Source organism: Ranitomeya variabilis, chromosome 6, assembly GCF_051348905.1.
Source record: "Ranitomeya variabilis isolate aRanVar5 chromosome 6, aRanVar5.hap1, whole genome shotgun sequence".
In the NCBI taxonomy this organism is placed as follows: domain Eukaryota; kingdom Metazoa; phylum Chordata; class Amphibia; order Anura; family Dendrobatidae; genus Ranitomeya; species Ranitomeya variabilis.
Window position 1 is genome coordinate 339,815,952 of NC_135237.1, and position 20,732 is coordinate 339,836,683.

General features: G+C 41.9%; 1 protein-coding gene across 1 annotated transcript in view; it reads right to left on the reverse strand.

Annotated features, from left to right (window-relative positions):
• LOC143783275 (uncharacterized) overlaps positions 1 to 19,059 on the reverse strand; it is a 99,525-nt gene extending 80,466 nt beyond the window's left edge. Inside the window, exons 1-3 of the mRNA XM_077271687.1 lie at positions 18,925 to 19,059; positions 11,210 to 11,379; positions 11,073 to 11,133 (exon numbers count right to left, since the gene is read on the reverse strand). Coding sequence (XP_077127802.1) covers positions 11,073 to 11,133; positions 11,210 to 11,379; positions 18,925 to 18,961 — 268 coding nt within the window. The 5' untranslated portion in view covers positions 18,962 to 19,059. The remainder of the gene's footprint in view (positions 1 to 11,072; positions 11,134 to 11,209; positions 11,380 to 18,924) is intronic.
• Between the last annotated feature and the right edge of the window lie 1,673 nt (positions 19,060 to 20,732).

A 20,732-nucleotide genomic window follows, 5' to 3' on the forward strand; every position in this document is an offset into this window, starting at 1 on the left:
ATTATAAATTTCTGTGAAGCACTTGAGCTTTCAAAGTTCTCACCACATATCTAGATAAGTTCCTTAGGGGGTCTAGTTTCCAAAATTTGGTCACTTGTGGGGGTTTCTACTGTTTAGGTACATTAGGGGGTCTGCAAACGCAACATAACACCCGCAGACAATTCTATCAAAGTCTGCATACCAAAATGGCGCTCCTTCCCTTCCGAGCTCTGCCGTGCACCCAAACAGTGGTTTACCCCCACATATTGGGTACCAGCATACTCAGGACAAATTGGACAACAACTTTTGGGGTCCAATTTCTCTTGTTACCCTTGTGAAAATAAAAATTTGGGGGCTAAAAAAATCTTTTTTGTGGGAAAAAAAATATTTTTTATTTTCACTACTCTGCATTATAAACTTCTGTGAAGCACTTGGGCATTCAAAGTTCTCACCACATATCTAGATAAGTTCCTTGGGGGGTCTATTTTCCAAAATGGGGTCACTTGTTGGGGGTTTCTACTGTTTAGGTACATTAGGGGTCTGCAAAGGCAACATAACGCCCGCAGACAATTCTATCAAAGTCTGCATTCCAAAATGGCACTCCTTCCCTTCCGAGCTCTGCCGTGCGCCCAAACAGTGGTTTACCCCCACATATGGGGTACCAGCATACTCAGGACAAATTGGACAACAACTTTTGGGGTCCAATTTCTCTTGTTACCCTTGTGAAAATAAAAACTTGGGGGCTAAAAAATCTTTATTGTTAAAAAATATATATTTTTTATTTTCACGACTCTGCATTATAAACTTCTGTGATGCACTTGGGCATTCAAAGTTCTCACTACACATCTAGATAAGTTCCATGGGGGGTCTAGTTTCCAAAATGGGGTCACTTTTGGGGGGTTTCTGCTGTTTAGGCACATCAGGGGCTCTCCAAACGCGACATGGCGTCCGATCTCAATTCCAGTCAATTTTGCATTGAAAAGTCAAATGGCGCTCCTTTGCTTCCGAGCTCAGCCATGCGCCCAAACAGTGGTTTACCCCCACATATGGGGTGTCGGCGTACTCAAGACAAATTGCACAACAGCTTCTGGGGTCCATTTTCTCCTGTTACCCTTGGTAAAATAAAAATTTGGAGGCAAAAAGATCATTTTTGTAGAAAAAATGCGATTTTTTTATTTTCACGGCTCTACGTTATAAACTTCTGTGAAGCACCTGGGGGTTTAAAGTGCTCACCACACATCTAGATAAGTTCCTTAAGGGGTCTAGTTTCCAAAATGGTGTCATATGTGGGGGGTCTCTACTGTTTAGGCACATCAGCGGCTCTCCAAACGTGACATGGCGTCCGATCTCAATTCCAGCCAATTCTACATTGAAAAAGTAAAACGACACTCCTTCTCTTCCAAGCTCTGCGGTGCGCCCAAACAGTGGTTTACCCCCATATATGGGGTATCGACGTACTCAGGAGAAATTGCACAACAACTTTTGTGGCCTAATTTCTCCTGTTACCCTTGTGAAAATAAAAATTTGGGGGCAAAAATATCATTTTTGTAGAAAAAATGAGATTTTTTATTTTCACGGCTCTACGTTATAAACTTCTGTGAAGCACTTGGGGGTTCAAAGTGCTCACCACACATCTAGATAAGTTCCTTAAGGGGTCTAGTTTCCAAAATGGTATCACTTGTGGGGGGTTTCCACTGTTTAGGCACATCAGGGACTCTCCAAACGCGACATGGCATCCGATCTCAATTCCAGCCAATTCTGCATTGAAAAAGTCAAACGGTGCTCCTTCACTTCCAAGCTCTGCGGTGCGCCCAAACAGTGGTTTACCTCCACATATGGGGTATCGACGTACTCAGGAGAAATTGCACAACAACTTTTGTGGTCTAATTTCTCCTGTTACCCTTGTGAAAATAAGACTTTGTGGGCGAAAAAATCATTTTTGTGAAAACAAATGCGATTTTTTATTTTCACGGCTCTACGTTATAAACTTCTGTGAAGCACTTGGGGGTTCAAAGTGCTCACCACACATCTAGATAAGTTCCTTGGGGGGTCTAGTTTTCAAAATGGTGTCACTTGTGGGGGGTTTCCACTGTTTAGGCACATTAGGGGCTCTCCAAACGCAACATGGCGTCCGATCTCAATTCCAGCCAATTCTGCATTGAAACAGTCAAACGGTGCTCCTTCACTTCCAAGCTCTGCGGTGCGCCCAAACAGTGGTGTACCTCCACATATGGGGTATCGGTGTACTCAGGAAAAATTGCACAACAAAATTTGTGGTTAAATTTCTGTTTTTACACTTGTGAAAATTAAACAAAATGGTTCTGAAGTAAAATGTTTGCAAAAAAAAGTAAAATGTTCATTTTTTTCTTCCACATTGTTTTAGTTCCTGTGAAGTACGTAAAGGGTTAATAAACTTCTTGAATGTGGTTTTGAGCAGCTTGAGGGGTGCAGTTTTTAGAATGGTGTCACACTTGGTTATTTTCTATCATATAGACCCCTCAAAATCACTTCAAAGGTGATGTGGTCCCTAAAAAAAACATGGTGTTGTAAAAATGAGAAATTGCTGGTCAACTTTTAACCCTTATAACTCCCTAATAAAAAAAAAAAATTGTTTCCAAAATTGTGCTGATGTAAAGTAGACATGTGAGAAATGTTATTTATTAACTATTTTTTGTGACATATCTCTCTGATTTAAGGGCATAAAAATACAAAGTTTGAAAATTGCAAAATTTTAAAAATTTTCGCCATATTTCCATTTTTTTCATAAATAATCGCAAGTAATATCGAAGAATTGTTACCACTAACTTGAAGTACAACATGTCACGAAAAAACAATCTCAGAATCAGCAGGATCCGATAAAGCGTTCCAGAGTTATAACCTCATAAAGTGACACTGGTCAGAATTGTAAAAATTGGCTCGGTCATTAAGTACCAAATTGGCTCTGTCACTAAGGGGTTAAAAGGGACCACGTGACAGGTGGGGGCAATATAAAGTGACAAAGTGCCGTATAGTGTATCCATAAAAGAAGTGGACCCATGATTTCAAACATTGATAAATGTGCATACAATAAAACACTAAAAAGAGTCTACAACATCTATTAAAATGACATGTGGTTTAGGGAGACATACTCCTCCTACATCAAGTATTAAATCACCACAATTATATAATGGGACATAAGTCCATACATAAAACCCCAATAAGGGGATAATATAGCACTCAATATATAGTGAATATAAACCCAGAAGTGAAAAAACAAGAACAAAATGGAAGGACACAATGAAAATTAAAAAGATAATAAATGATAAGACAAAACTCCAAAAATGTAGTCCAATCTCCATTCCAAAGGAAGACCGTCAGTATCTTCATACGATGTCTTGACACAGGTACTTCTTGATATCATTATGAGACACGGGAGCTCAGAAGATAGCTTATTGCAGATAATATGTAAGTAGAATGATAATACTAATAAAAGGAATAAAAAACACACATAATTAAAATCCAGATTACCACAGAGCTCATTAAAATGACCCAATAAGGCTACAAAAAAGAAGAGAAGCTAAGTTGCTCGTTTAGGCCATGTGGGGACATGGTGCCCAAGACTGCTATCCACCGGCATTCTAGTTGTGCTAAAATCCGTTTCATATCCCCACCTCTAATCCCACATCTTACGTGGTCAATGCCAAAAATTTTTAGATCTTTTGGATTACATTCATGTTGTAGTCTAAAATGGCGTGGTATCGTTTTTAATGTAGCAATGTCTTCCACCTGGCTGGCCGCCATTATGTCTCTTATATGCTCACGTGTCCTGATTCTGAGTTCACGAGAGGTGAGACCCACATAGGAAAGGCCACATGAGCATTTAGCCATATATACCACAAATGTGGTACTACAGCTAATGTAGTCCATGATTTTAAATTCTTTTTGGCCATCAGCCGAGGTGAAATGCATGGCTCTTATGTGGTTTCGACATGCTAAGCAGTCTCCACATGGATAGAATCCCCACCTGGGTTTACCTGCTCCAAAGATGGTCAGGACTTTAATTGTGTAATGGCTCTTGACCAACATGTCTCTCAGATTTTTACCTCTCCTTGCTGTCATCAATGGTTCATCCGAGAGACATTTTGCAAGTGTGGGTTCGGTTTTCAAGATAGGCCAGTGCCTCCTTAGAATTGTTCTCATCATACCCCATTGATGATTGAAGGTGGATATGTACCGGATTTTTCCTTCCTCCTCTTTTCTGGGTTTATGCTGTTGAGACAGTAAATCACACCTCTTCTTGCCTCTAGCACGGGCAAAACCACGTTTTATGCTCCTGTTACTATATCCGCGTGCGCGGAATCTCTCCCCAAGGTCCACAGATTGTCTGTCAAAAGCCTCCTCCGTAGAACAAATTCTTCTCATCCTTAAGAATTGCCCAATAGGTATGGCTCCAATAGTGGAGTCCAAATGGGATGAGGAGGCATGGAGGAGTGCATTGACAGAGGTCTCTTTCCTAAATACATCTGTGTGTATATAACCATTCTCCTGAACCAGCAATAAAATGTCCAAGAATGATATTTCCTTACGGCTATAGCTGTAGGTGAGCCTGATGTTGAGGCTGTTACGGTTCAAATCCTGCATGAACAGTTTCAATTGTTCCACCGAACCATGCCAAATAAACAAAATATCATCAATGTACCGATACCACCCCAGAATCCGCGAGGCGGAGTGCATGCCCCCCTGAAATATGCCCCTCTTCTGAAAAAGCTTCACTCACGTCCTTCAATGGAGAGTACGTACATTACTGAACAAGAAGCTATTTCTATCTTGGAGGAGTTGGAGAATGAGTCTGCAGGTCCTTCTACAGGTATCCCACTTCCACCCATCTCTGCTAAATCCACCACGTTTCCCCCCTTGTCACTCTGCCCACAGGTTGAAATTTTTACAAATCTAGTGGCTGCAGATTTAAAAAATATTAATAACAAACATAAAAAGGATAATCTCACAGCGTGTCAGAGGAACGCTTTGCGTGAGATCAGGGCACTGGAGAATGTGGTAATTAAACCCTCAGACAAGGGTGGAAACGTGGTGGTTTGGCCATCTGATAAATACGAAAGAGAGGCATTCAAGCAGCTTCGTAACAGAGAAACATACATATTGCTTACAAAGAATCCACTCTCTGACTTTATGTCTGAGCTTGTGGAAATACTTGAGGAGGCACTTTATAAGGGGACTATCAACAAGAAAATGTTTGATGGATTAGTGGTAAAATGTCCCGTAGTGCCCACCTTCTATCTCCTCCCCAAGGTCCACAAAGATTCTGTCAATCCTCCGGGCCGTCCGATTGTCTCTGGCATGGGAGGGATGTGTGATCCCATATGCAAACTTATAGATTATTATCTTAGATCACAAGTTGAGACCCTTCCCTCCTATGTCAGAGACACTACGGACGTCCTGAGAAGACTAGATGGCCTTATTTTGGAACCAGAGATGCTCTTAGTCACGGCGGATGTTGAGACACTTTATACCTCCATCCGCCATGATGATGGACTAGAAGCTGCGGAATTTTTTCTTGGGTCCAGCAGCATTGAACCAGAAATGTGTGACCTGGTGTTGAGGCTCTTGCGGTTTATCCTAACACACAATTTTTTTACGTTTAAGGACCGATACTACCTCCAGAACTGCGGTACAGCTATGGGGGCGGCGTGTGCGCCCTCCTATGCTAACCTCTTTCTGGGTTACTGGGAGAGGGGCATATTTCAGGGGGGCATGCACTCCGCCTCGCGGATTCTGGGGTGGTATCGGTACATTGATGATATTTTGTTTATTTGGCATGGTTTGGTGGAACAATTGAAACTGTTCATGCAGGATTTGAACCGTAACAGCCTCAACATCAGGCTCACCTACAGCTATAGCCGTAAGGAAATATCATTCTTGGACATTTTATTGCTGGTTCAGGAGAATGGTTATATACACACAGATGTATTTAGGAAAGAGACCTCTGTCAATGCACTCCTCCATGCCTCCTCATCCCATTTGGACTCCACTATTGGAGCCATACCTATTGGGCAATTCTTAAGGATGAGAAGAATTTGTTCTACGGAGGAGGCTTTTGACAGACAATCTGTGGACTTTGGGGAGAGATTCCGCGCACGCGGATATAGTAACAGGAGCATAAAACGTGGTTTTGCCCATGCTAGAGGCAAGAAGAGGTGTGATTTACTGTCTCAACAGCATAAACCCAGAAAAGAGGAGGAAGGAAAAATCCGGTACATATCCACCTTCAATCATCAATGGGGTATGATGAGAACAATTCTAAGGAGGCATTGGCCTATCTTGAAAACCAAACCCACACTTGCAAAATGTCTCTCGGATGAACCATTGATGACAGCAAGGAGAGGTAAAAATCTGAGAGACATGTTGGTCAAGAGCCATTACACAATTAAGGTCCCGACCATCTTTGGAGCAGGTAAACCCAGGTGGGGATTCTATCCGTGTGGAGACTGCTTAGCATGTCGAAACCACATAAGAGCCATGCATTTCACCTCGGCTGATGGCCAAAAAGAATTTAAAATCACGGACTACATTAGCTGTAGTACCACATTTGTGGTATATATGGCTAAATGCTCATGTGGCCTGTCCTATGTGGGTCTCACCTCTCGTGAACTCAGAATCAGGACACGTGAGCATATAAGAGACATAATGGCGGCCAGCCAGGTGGAAGACATTGCTACATTAAAAACGATACCACGCCATTTTAGACTACAACATGAATGTAATCAAAAAGATCTAAAAATTTTTGGCATTGACCACGTAAGATGTGGGATTAGAGGTGGGGATATGAAACGGATTTTAGCACAACTAGAATGCCGGTGGATAGCAGTCTTGGGCACCATGTCCCCACATGGCCTAAACGAGCAACTTAGCTTCTCTTCTTTTTTGTAGCCTTATTGGGTCATTTTAATGAGCTCTGTGGTAATCTGGATTTTAATTATGTGTGTTTTTTATTCCTTTTATTAGTATTATCATTCTACTTACATATTATCTGCAATAAGCTATCTTCTGAGCTCCCGTGTCTCATAATGATATCAAGAAGTACCTGTGTCAAGACATCGTATGAAGATACTGACGGTCTTCCTTTGGAATGGAGATTGGACTACATTTTTGGAGTTTTGTCTTATCATTTATTATCTTTTTAATTTTCATTGTGTCCTTCCATTTTGTTCTTGTTTTTTCACTTCTGGGTTTATATTCACTATATATTGAGTGCTATATTATCCCCTTATTGGGGTTTTATGTATGGACTTATGTCCCATTATATAATTGTGGTGATTTAATACTTGATGTAGGAGGAGTATGTCTCCCTAAACCACATGTCATTTTAATAGATGTTGTAGACTCTTTTTAGTGTTTTATTGTATGCACATTTATCAATGTTTGAAATCATGGGTCCACTTCTTTTATGGATACACTATACGGCACTTTGTCACTTTATATTGCCCCCACCTGTCACGTGGTCCCTTTTAACATAGCGCTCTTAGCATTTCACGTTGTTATTATACATTATACTCACCCCTGGTGGTCTTCCCGATTCCAAAATGGTGTCTGCGGCGCGCGCGCATGCGCAGTGCGGCATAGGTCCGTGAAGCATCTTCTCCTGCCACCAGGATGTGACGCGGTGGGGTATTGACGTCATGAGGGATTTCCCTCTCCCTGCCCCGTCACAGGAAGAGCGGGGGACGTTGTATTAGAGCGGACATGCACGACAGTGCGCATGCGCCGTTAATGGCGCTGTTAATTAGACACAGGCGCTCTCTGGTTATAAATGAGTGCTCCATACACACATATTTACAGCCCCCCGAGGAAGCCCAACGCGAAACGCGCGTCGGGGCTGCTGGAGACACACTACTGGCTTATACTGATGGGTAAGATGAGTGGCACACCTCTCCTTTCTATTTCCCTTTTGGATTAGCAGTAAGATTTTACTATGCACAATCTTCAGCATACATAGGGATTTAGGTATACACACCCTGGCATGATATCTTGCACTAAGCACCTTGCAGTAGGTTTGAGTGACCCGCCTGTCTATCCCACATTGCGATTTCAGTATTTTGTGTCTTTCTGTATATGCATCATTTCTGGATTTTGTTGTGTTAGTCTGTATTTTACCCCATGATTGTTAATAAAAATTGTTACTTTTCTCTTACACTTTTTGTATGGGACTATTTACTCCAGTGTTTGTTGTAGGATAACCAATGTTACATGCACTCCAATAACCCTTTGAAACCACGTACTGGATGGCCACAAGAAACAACAGTTCCTATTATTTATTTTTTTTATTACCATACATTTTTTCCATTAAGTGAATGTAAGGCCTGGCCATAATTTGCATGCACCACAATCCCCCTTGAAAGAAATGTGGAGGAGAGTCATAAAAAAATGTTAACATTACAAAAGAAGCACTTCACCTATACTTGGAATGCCCATACACTTAGTGCATGGGCTGACAAACATTTATATTTTTTTAAAAAAATTGTTTACTGCCATCATATACCCTTGCAAAAAACTGGAGTGGCTGTAGCATCATGAAATACGTTTACCCTCGTGTTCTAGTGGTGGTGTCTGAATTGACATGGAGGATGTCTTCCTATGAATGTTTTCCCAATGTAAAAGAGTGGGTCTCCTATACTTATAATGCCCATACACTAAGTGGATGGGCTGACAAACATTTCCCCATGTGGCGTACATTTAAAAAAAAAATGTACGGGCCTCAAAGACACCCTTGCAAAATAATAGACTGGCTGAAGCATCACAGAACACATTCACCCTGGCGTTTGAGTGGTGGATGATGAGGATGAGGAGAAGGAGGAGGAGGATATCAAATAGCCAAAATCAGAAAGCGTATACCCATGTGTGGGTGTGAAGAGGTGCATGGGAATACACCTCCCAAAAAGAGCTGACCGCAACTCTTCAGCATTGTGCAGTTTGTCACCTAAGCAGATTAGCTTCAGCACAGCCTTTTGGCGCTTGACTAAGGCAGTGCTGCAGTGCTTCCAGCTTGTGACTGATGTACTACTTTCGGAGACGGAGGCTGAAGAGACGGTGGAGGAGGAGGTGCAGGAGTTGTAGAATGTGGGCACAACCCAGATTGATGTACGGCCTGCAATCCTCAGGGTTGTGAGGACATGCACCATCACAAAGTCTGACTGGGTCCCAGCTTCCACTATGTTAACCCAGTGTGCCGTCAGCAAGATGCACCATCCCTGCTCACGTCCACGTGTCTGTGGTTAGCTGGACTTTCCCAGTAACAACATTGTTGAAGACATGGCTAATGTTGTAGGATACGTGCTTGAGTAATGCTGGGATGGCACATTGGGAGAAATAGTGGCGGCTGGGGACCGAATACTGTTGTTCTGCTATGCCCTATGAATTCTGACAGGAATCTGTTGCGAGAAGATGCGAGTGTTTGTTGTGGCCCACTTTCAGCTTGCCCACAGCCTCGACCTCTGCATGCACCTTCACGTCCACTTCCCCGTTCCTTGCCATGCACCTTGCCCATTTTAATTAAAAGGTGAATGCAAGCCTCAACTCTAATTTAGTGACACACTTTGTAGGCCACAGACAGATGAGGTGTGTCACAGAGACACCGGACTGTTCAATACATGACCTGCATTTTTTTATTTTTTACCCCAAAATAGTGTTTAGAGCTAGGGTAACACACAGCAAAAAAAGGTGAATGGAAGCCTCAAAAGCACACTTTGTAGCCCACAGATAGATGAGGCGTGTCACGGAGATACCACACTGGAATATATGTGGCTTGCATTTTTTTTATTTTTTAACCGAAAATAGTGTATAGACCTAGGGTAGCAGACAGCCAAAAAAGTGGAATGTTGGTCTGAAAATCAACTATTTGGAGAGCACAGATAGACCAGGAGTCTGACGGAGATAGAACACTGTTAAATATGTGGCCTGGATTTTTTGGCCCACTAAAATTATGTCAACAAGTAGGCTATGAAACTAAAAAAAAATTATTGAGTACTAAAATTGTAAAATATTTAGCGCAATGATATGCGATGCGTGTGGCGGACAAAACACAGTGATAAATATAAGAACTGTAGCTAAATATAAAGATTTTTAGGTCAGCAAAATCGTGTAGACAAAATGTTGTAAGACACTCCAAAAATACTACAGTACAAAAAAAAACGGTAGAATTTTCTGCACACTCAGATGTGATGCCTGGGACAAAAAAAAACAGTTTAAGAGTACGTTCACACAGGACTTTTTTGCTGCTTTTTTTTGCTGCTTTTTTTTATGCTAATTTAGGTGCGTTTTTTTGGTGCGTTTTTGGAGGAGGAGTGCAGGGAAGCGGACGCCGGGCACCGGAATTTGAGTATGTGTTTTTTTTTTTACTTTTACAATGGTAACCAGAGTAAACATTGGGTTACTAAGCGCGGCCCTGCGCTTAGTAACCCGATGTTTACCCTGGTTACCAGGGGACTTCGGCATCGTTGGTCGCTGGAGAGCTGTCTGTGTGACAGCTCTCCAGCGACCACACAACGACGAAACAGCGACGCTGCGGCGATCGGCATCGTTGTCTGTATCGCTGCAGCGTCGCTTAGTGTGAAGGTACCTTAACTAATAAAGGAAGTAATCTGACCCTATCTCAGCAGCAGCTCTCCCTACACTAGCTGAGCCCAGAGCAGAATGTGCCGAGCAGGGTAGCGTCAGATCTCTTCTAGATCTGATGACACTATGCGGCCAGCCAATCACTGTAATACCACAACAAAGCTGGCTGTGGCATTACAGTGCATGGCAGACAATCCCTGCATGTTCATTGGCGCTCTATAGAGAAATTGCAGGGCAGAGACACGAGCCCCGCTGAATAATCCCGGATATGCTCAATGCTCACCGAGTACCATGATGCTCAGGCGAGTACCGAGTAGTGGTGAGCATGCTCGCTCATCACTAGCTAAGAATAAATGTTTTCATTGTATTTTAGATCTGTGGGATTCCCTTATATGTTTCCAACTAAATTAACCTTTTGACAAAAAGCTTCTCAGGTATTGTGACTCTACAAAAAGTTTATAATAAGAAGTAAAAGTAAACCCTTTTACCTTTCTTGCATATTTTTCTTCTTATATGTTTCACTGTACTTTCTTCAGATGTCTCCTCCATCTAAACAAAAAACACTGAATTATCTTTAAAATACCAAGTGCAACAAATTACATGTCATACTGCATAAGTGGCAGACCTGAAGAATTTGTGTCAAACTTGTCTGCTGTAGTTTGGTTTTAGATCCCTTCAGAATATTCCTCTCCTTTACCTTCATTGCATTAATAAGCTGTGTTTCCATACCATTCATAGTGCTGGGAATAAATTCTTTGTGAACATTGGGTTCTTTTTGAGAGGCCAAGGGTTGTCCTGTGAAGGAAATGACAAGCTGTGAAATGTAAAAAGAACAATTCCTTCCACATGTTCTAGTACTTAAAGATCACTAAGAAACTTGTCAAGCAGAATCACTATGAATGTACCATGTCCAAGCACTTCAGTCCTGTCAGGCCTAATTTAGAGTAGAGTGTAACACATAAGTTCATAAGAAACTGTGCACAGTCACTGGCAATTTTTAATATCAAAACATATTTGAATATTAACCAACATTACTACATGAAACTATATTTCGCACTGTATAATTTGTAGAATAAGTAATGTGAGATTCTGAAATTTCAAAATAACCATAGGGCAGGTTCCCCTTAGATATAAAAGACACCCATTGTTTTTGTATTCAATTATTGTGAAGCTCATTGTGATGATCAACTTCCTAGATCCATAAACGAGTGCATGGATAAATAATGAAGAACCCCTAGTCAAGCGATAGATCTGATCAGGTGAAGTTGAGTGGGGGATTTTGATACTTTGCATAAACTGTGAGTTATTTATCTTTAACTATTTGAATATTTAATACAATGCACAATCATAATACATACAGTGCCTTGCGAAAGTATTCGGCTCCCTGGAACTTTTCAACCTTTTCCCACATATCATGCTTCAAACATAAAGATACCAAATGTAAATTTTTGGTGAAGAGTCAATAACAAGTGGAACACAATTGTGAAGTTGAATGAAATTTATTGGTTATTTAAAATTTTTGTGGAAATTCAAAAACTGAAAAGTGGGGCGTGCAATATTATTCGGCCCCATTACTTTCAGTGCAGCAAACTCACTCCAGAAGTTCATTGTAGATCTCTAAATGATCCAATGTTGTCTTAAATGCCTAAATGTACCTACTCTGTGATAGTCTCAGGGTTCTGTTTGAAGCACAGAGAGCATCATGAAGACCAAGGAACACAGCAGGCAGGTCCGTGATACTGTTGTCGAGAACTTTAAAGCTGGATTTGGATACAAAATGATTTCCAAAACTTTAAACATCCCAAGGAGCACTTGCAAGAGATCATATTGAAATGAAAGGAGTAACATACTACTGCAAATCTACCACGACCCAGCCGACCCTCTAAACTTTCATCTCAAACAAGGAGAAGACTGATCAGAGATGCAGCCAAGAGGCCCATGATCACTCTGGATGAACTACAGAGATCTACAGCTGATGTGGGACAGTCTGTCCATAAAACAACAATAAGTCGTACACTGTACAAATCTGGCCTTTATGGAAGAGTGGCAAGAGGAAAGCCATTTCTCAAAGATATCCATAAAAAGTGTCATTTAACGTTTGCAACAAGCCACCTAGGAGACACACCAAACATGTGGAAGAAGGTGCTCTGGTCAAATGAAATCAAAATCAAACTTTTTGGCAACAATGCCAAACGATAGCTCATCACCCTGAACACACCATTCCCACTGTCAAACATGGTGGTGGCAGCATCATGGTTTGGGCCTGGTTTTCTTCAGCAGGGACAGAGAAGATGGTTAAAATTGATGGGAAGATGGATGGAGCCAAATACAAGACCATTCTTGAAGAAAGCCTGTTGGAGTCTGCAAAAGACCTGAGACTGGGACGGAGATTTGTCTTCCAACAAGACAATGATCCCAAACATAAAGCAAAATCTACAATGGAATGGTTCACAAATAAACGTATCCAGGTGTTAGAATGGCCAAGTCAAAGTCCAGACCTCCATCCAATCGAGAATCTGTGGAAAGAGCTGAAAACTGCTGTTCACAAACAATCTCCATCAAAACTCACTGAGCTCGAGCTGTTTGCCAAGGAAGAATGGGCAAGAATTTCAGTCTCTCCATGTACAAAACTGATGGAGACATTCCCCAAGCGACTTGCAGCTGTAATCGAAGGAAAAGGTGGCGCAACAAAGTATTAAGTTAACCCCTTCACCCCCAAGGGTGGTTTGCACGTTAATGACCGGGCCAATTTTTACAATTCTGACCACTGTCCCTTTATGAGGCTATAACTCTGGAACGCTTTGACGGATCTTGGCGATTCTGACATTGTTTTCTCGTGACATATTGTACTTCATGTTAGTGGTAAAATTTATTCGATATAACTTGCGTTTATTTGTGAAAAAAATGGAAATTTGGCGAAAATTATGAAAATTTTGCAATTTTCCAACTTTGAATTTTTATGCCCTTAAATCACAGACATATGTCACACAAAATACTTAATAAGTATCATTTCCCACATGTCTACTTTACATCAGTACAATTTTGGAACCAAAATTTTTTTTTGTGACGGAGTTATAAGGGTTAAAAGTTGACCAGCAATTTCTCATTTTTACAACACCATTTTTTTTTAGGGACCACATCTCATTTGAAGTCATTTTGAGGGGTCTATATGATAGAAAATACTCAAGTGTGACACCATTCTAAAAACTGCACCCCTCAAGGTGCTCAAAACCACATTCAAGAAGTTTATTAACCCTTCAGGTGTTTCACAGGAATTTTTGGAATGTTTAAATAAAAATGAACATTTAACTTTTTTTCACACAAAATTTATTTCAGCTCCAATTTGTTTTATTTTACCAAGGGTAACAGGAGAAAATGGACCCCCAAAGTTGTTGTATAATTTGTCCTGAGTACGCTGATACCCCATATGTGGGGGTAAACCATTGTTTGGGCGCATGGCAGAGCTTGGAAGGGAAGGAGCGCCATTTGACTTTTCAATGCAAAATTGACTGGAATTGAGATGGGACGCCATGTTGCGTTTGGAGAGCCCCTGATGTGCCTAAACATTGAAACTCCCTACAAGTGACACCATTTTGGAAAGTAGACCCCCTAAGGAACTTATCTAGATGTGTGGTGAGCACTTTGACCCACCAAGTGCTTCACAGAAGTTTATAATGCAGAGCCGTAAAAATAAAAAATCATATTTTTTCACAAAAATGATCTTTTCGCCCCCAATTTTTTATTTTCCCAAGGGTAAGAGAAGAAATTGGACCACAAAAAATGTTGTGCAATTTGTCCTGAGTACGCTGATACCCCATATGTGGGTGTAAACCATTGTTTGGGCGCATGGCAGAGCTTGGAAGGGAAGGAGCGCCATTTGACTTTTCAATGCAAAATTGACTGGAATTGAGATGGGACGCCATGTTGCGTTTGGAGAGCCCCTGATGTGCCTAAACATTGAAACTCCCTACAAGTGACACCATTTTGGAAAGTAGACCCCCTAAGGAACTTATCTAGATGTGTTTTGAGAGCTTTGAACCCCCAAGTGTTTCACTACAGATTATAACGCAGAGCCGTGAAAATAATTTTTTTTTTTTTTTCTCAAAAATGATTTTTTAGCCCCCAGCTTTGTATTTTTACAAGGGTAACAGAATAAATTGGACCCCAAAATTTGTTTTCCAATTTGTCCTGAGTACGCTGATACCCCATATGTGGGGGGGAACCACTGTTTGGGCGCATGACAGAGCTCGGAAGGGAAGGAGCGCCATTTGGAATGCAGACTTAAATGGATTGGTCAGCAGCCGTCACGTTGCATTTGCAGAGCCCCTGATGTACCCAAACAGTACAAACCCCCCACAAGTGACCCCATATTGGAAACTAGACCTCCCAAGGAACTTATCTAGATGTGTTGTGAGAACTTTGAACCCCCAAGTGTTTCACTACAGTTTATAACGCAGAGCCGTGAAAATAAAACATCTTTTTTTTCCCACAAAAATGATTTTTAGCCCCCCAAATTTTTATTTTCCTAAGGATAACAAGAGAGCTTGGACCCCAGAAGTTGTTGTTCAATTTGTCCCGAGTACGCTGATAACACATATGTTGGGGTAAACCCCTTTTTGGGCGCACGGGAGAGCTCGGAAGGGAAGGAGCACTGTTTTACTTTTTCAACGCAGAATTGGCTGGAATTGAGATTGGACGCCATGTCGCGCTTGGAGAGCCCCTGATGTGCCTGGACAGTGGAAACTCCCCAATTCTACCTGAAACCCTAACCCAAACACACCCCTAACCCTAATCCCAACGGTAACCCTAACCACACCCCTAGCCCTGACACACCCATAATTCTAATCCCAACCCTAATCCAAACGTAAATGTAATCCAAACCCTAACCCTAACTTTAGCCCCAACCTTAACTTTAGCCCCAACCCTAACTTTAGCCCCAACCCTAACTTTACCTCCAACCCTAGCCCTAACCCTAACCCTACCCCTACCCCTAACCCTAAACGTGACTGAAATACGTGGCACTGAAATACGTGGCACTGAAATACGTGGCACTGAAATACGTGGCACTGAAATACGTGGCACTGAAATACGTGGCACTGAAATACGTGGCACTTAAATTCGTAGCACTGAAATACGTGGCACTGAAATACGTGGCACTGAAATACGTGGCACTTAAATACGTGGCACTGAAATACGTGGCACTGAAATATGTGATACGTGGCACTTAAATACGTGGCACTGAAACACGTGGCACTGAAACACGTGGCACTGAAATACGTGATACGTGGCACTGAAATACGTGGCACTGAAATACGTGGCACTGAAATACGTGGCACTGAAATATGTGATACGTGGCACTTAAATACGTGGCACTGAAATACGTGGCACTGAAATACGTGGCACTGAAATACGTGGCACTGAAATATGTGATACGTGGCACTTAAATACGTGGCACTGAAACACGTGGCACTGAAATACGTGATACATGGCACTGAAATACGTGGCACTGAAATACGTGGCACTGAAATACGTGGCACTGAAATACGTGGCACTGAAACACGTGCAACTGAAATACGTGGTACTAAAATATGTGGCACTGAAATACGTGATACGTGGCACTGAAATACGTGGCACTGAAACACATGGCACTGAAATATGTGATACGTTGCCCTGAAATACATGGCACTGAAATACATGGCACTGAAATACGTGGCACTGAAATACGTGGCACTGAAATACGTGGCACTGAAATACGTGGCACTGAAATACGTGGCACTGAAATACGTGGCACTATGACTGTCAGAAAATGTTCATTAAACGGTTAGGGGTGAGGTTAGGGGTAGAGTTAGGGTTAGGGTTTGGATCCCTTTATCACAATGATGGTGGTGGGTGGCTTTTCAGTGTGTTTTCTGTTTTTTTTTCGATAAAAATGCATGCGTTTTTAACGCAAACAAACGCATGTGCTTAAAAACGCAAGAAAATACTGCAGGTTGTATTTCTGAAAATTAACGCATGCAGAAAAAAACCGCATGCGTTTGAAAACGCGACCAAACGTGTACAAAAAAAACGCATGCGTTTTCAATGTTAAATATAGGGAAAAAACGCATGCGTTTTTTTGTGCAAAAAACGCTGCAGACAAAAACGCAAGTGTGAAACCAGCGACGCTTTTTATAGCAAAAAAGTTTTTGCGTCTCCACATTTTGAGAGCTATAATTTTTCCACATTTTGCTCCACAGAGTCATGTGAGGTCTTGTTTTTTGCGGGACGAGTTGACGTTTTTATTGGTAACATTTTCGGACACGTGACCGTTTTTGATCGCTTTTTATTCCGATTTTTGTGAGGCAGAATGACCAAAAACCAGCAATTCCTGAATTTCTTTTGGGAGAGGCGTTTATACCGTTCCGCGTTTGGTAAAATTGATAAAGCAGTTTTATTCTTCGGGTCAGTACGATTACAGCGATATCTCATTTATATCATTTTTTTATGTTTTGGCGCTTTTATACGATAAAAACTATTTTATAGAAAAAATAATTATTTTGGTATCGCTTTATTCTCAGGACTATAACTTTTTTATTTTTTTGCTGATGATGCTGTGTGGCGGCTTGTTTTTTGCAGGACAAGATGACGTTTTCAGTGGTACCATGGTTATTTATATATGTCTTTTTGATCGCGTGTTATTCCACTTTTTGTTCGGCGGTATGGTAATAAAGCGTTGTTTTTTGCCTCGTTTTTTTTTTTTTTTCTTACGGTGTTTACTGAAGGGGTTAACTAGTGGGGCAGTTTTATAGGTGGGGTCGTTACGGACGCGGCGATACTAAACATGTGTACTTTTATTGTTTTTTTTTATTTATTTAGATAAAGAAATGTATTTATGGGAATAATATATTTTTTTTTTTTTCATTATTTTGGAATATTTTTTTTAATTTTTTCTTACACATTTGGAAATTTTTTTTTTTACTTTTTTACTTTGCCCCAGGGGGGGACAATACAGATCGGTGATCTGTCAGTTTGCATAGCACTCTGACAGATCACCGATCTGCGAGAGGTGCAGGCTGCTTCACAGTGCCTGCTCTGAGCAGGCGTCTGTGAAGCCACCTCCCTCCCTGCAGGACCCGGATCCGCGGCCATCTTGGATCTGGGTCTGGAGCAGGCAGGGAGGGAGGTAAGACCCTCGCAGCAACGCGATCACATCGCGTTGCTGCGGGGGGCTCAGGGAAGCCCGCAGGGAGCCCCCTCCCTGCGCGATGCTTCCCTGCACCCCCGGCACATCGCGATCATGTTTGATCGCGGTGTGCCGGGGGTTAATGTGCCGGGAGCGGTCCGTGACCGCTCCTGGCACATAGTGCCGGATGTCAGCTGCGATATGCAGCCGACACCCGGCCGCGATCGGCCGCGCTCCCCCCGTGAGCGCGGCCGATCGGCTATGACGTACTATCCCGTCGGCGGTCATGGGGGCCCACCCCACCTCGACGGGATAGTACGTCGGATGTCAGGAAGGGGTTAAAGAGGCCGAATAATATTGCACGTACCACTTTTCAGTTTTTGAATTTCCACAAAAATTTAAAATAACCAATGTATTTCATTCAAATTCACAATTGTGTTTCACTTGTTGTTGATTCTTCACCAAAAATTTACATTTGGTATCTTTATGTTTGAAGCATGATATTTGGGAAAAGGTTGAAACGTTCCAGGGAGCCGAATACTTTTGCAAGGCACTCTAATTGTATCCCTATTTATTTGTGTGTTTTCATGGTAATTCTGATGGAAATTATTGCTTATAGGTCCCGTCCACAAAGAAAAGTGATCTACCGTATTTACTCGAGTATAAGCTGACCCGAGTATAAGCTGAGGAACCTAGTTTTGCCACGGAAAACTGGGTAAGCTTATTTACTCGAGTATAAGCCGGGTATGCATTGTCCCCTCATCCCTGTCCTGCTAAGTGTGGCCCCCGCAGTCTCCTAGTTGTATGCATGGTTGGGCATCCTCCCAGTCCTCCCTCTTCTATGCATGGCTTGGCGTCCTCCTTGTCCTCCCCCTTCTATGTATGGCTCGGCATCCTCCCCGTCCTCTCTCTTCTATGCATAGCTCGGCATCCTCCCAGTCCTCCCCCTTTGATGCATGGCTCGGTGTCCTCCCCATCCTCCCCCTTGTACGCAAGGCTCAACATCCTCCCCCATCCTGCCCCTTGTATGCAAGGCTCAGCTTCCTCCCCTGTCCTCCCCCTTGTATACCCCTTGTATGCATGGCTCTGCATCCTCCCTCGTCATTTCCCGTTCTCTCCCATCCTCTCCAGTTTCCCCCATCATCCCCGTCTTCTCCATCCTCCCCAATCATACTCACCTTCCTCGTGCAGTCCTGCATGTCCCTGTGTCTCCATTGTCCCGGTCCCGGAAGCTCTCCTCTCCTTTGCTCAACGGTCACGTGGTACCACTCATTAAGGTAATGAATATGCGCTCCATGCCTATGGGAGTGGAGACACATACATATTCATTACCTTAATGAGTGGTACCACGTGAACACTGAACAGAGGAGAGGAGAGCTGCCGGTGTCAAGACAATGGAGATGCAGGGACGTGCAGGACTGTGAGAGGAGGGTGAGTATGATGTCACAGCCACTGGCTCCTGCCACTGCTCCCCCTCCCTGCCAGCTTTCTGGCAATGACTCATGTATAAGCCGAGGGGGGCATTTTCAGCACAAAAAAAATGTGCTGAAAATCGCAGCTTATACACTAGTATATACGGTACACTGTTGGTGTAACTCCTAACTTGCAGAAACAGCATAACTTGCTGTAATATACTTGTTCTGTAACTCCTATTAACTTCTATAGGAGTTATGCAGGCAGTGTAATATAGCTGCACTTGGATATTCTCCTAACCTTGGATCATATAACCAGGAACCAAAACATGTTTTTTCCATCTCGGCCATGAAAAGAAGAGATGGAAATTGCCCAATGAAGAGCAATCCCCTTTGTATTTAAAAAAAAATATTCTGCATAAATTAGCTTATTAGAGAATATTTCTTGGCTAAAGCCATAGTAATTAGCAGGAATGTGTGGGGGACCTGACAGCAAATGTTTAGTTCCCCTGCAATGCTACCACCAGGGAAATTACCGTACAAAGAATTACTCTAAGTGTTTTTAAATAAATGGGCTCTTCATATTATAAATTGAGAAACCTAAGAAGGGAGAGGTAAAACATGCAGTGTCAGCTTCAGTCGCCACATAGGGAACCCATTTATTGGAAGAAAGAGACATAAGGGTGCGAGAAAGACAGATGGCTATAGAGAGAGAAAAAGAGTGACGGAGTAAGAGAGAGAGAGTGAGCTGCACATTATAACAAAAACATGTTGACGCAGATTTTTACACAATAGAAGTAAATATAAAATATAAAGCGTGTTATGCATCTTGTTACTGTTTTAAAGTTCTTACATTTTCTATTAAACAAAGTACTTAGTGAATATGTAAAACCATGAAGTGAACCAACTCAAATAAGCTGAAAAGCGGAAAGAAGGAGCATGCTACCTTGGAGAAACGATTGTGCTCACCAACAAATTAAATCTTTGTAAATTTGAATTCATCAGGTTTGACTAATTTTATTCAAAAAACTAATTTGCAGTGAATCAGTTTGATATGAATCACATTGCTGCAAAACTTCCAAGTGCCCTAAAAACCTATTTAACTAAGATAGTGTCCAACTTTTTTTCAAATTTTTTTAACACAAATCTAGCCTTAGCAATGTCAAAGTGACATCACCATACAAACTGATGGCAATCTAGTAGTAATCATCAACTTATTTAATAACACAGCACACTGACAGACTTTCTATGTTTTTTTAATTCTAAAGGGTTCCAAAAATTATCCCTCAGTCTTTTGTGATCAGCCAATCCTTTATTTACAGAACACTGTCTCAAACTAACAGTATCGCTGTCAGAAATAACATAAATGTGCTTTGACTGAGACCCATGATGTGCCATAAATTTCAAAACATCCACCACCTCCTCCCCACAAATATGCTTGTGCAAGAAAAAGAGGTCAATTGTTATCTGTATTTGGCAGCACTAATGCCTAGATGGCTGATGCTATTGGTGGTGCTTTTGCAGCTGATAGCAGTCTTCACATTCTTAGCTATAGTACTTTTTTTTTCACTCTA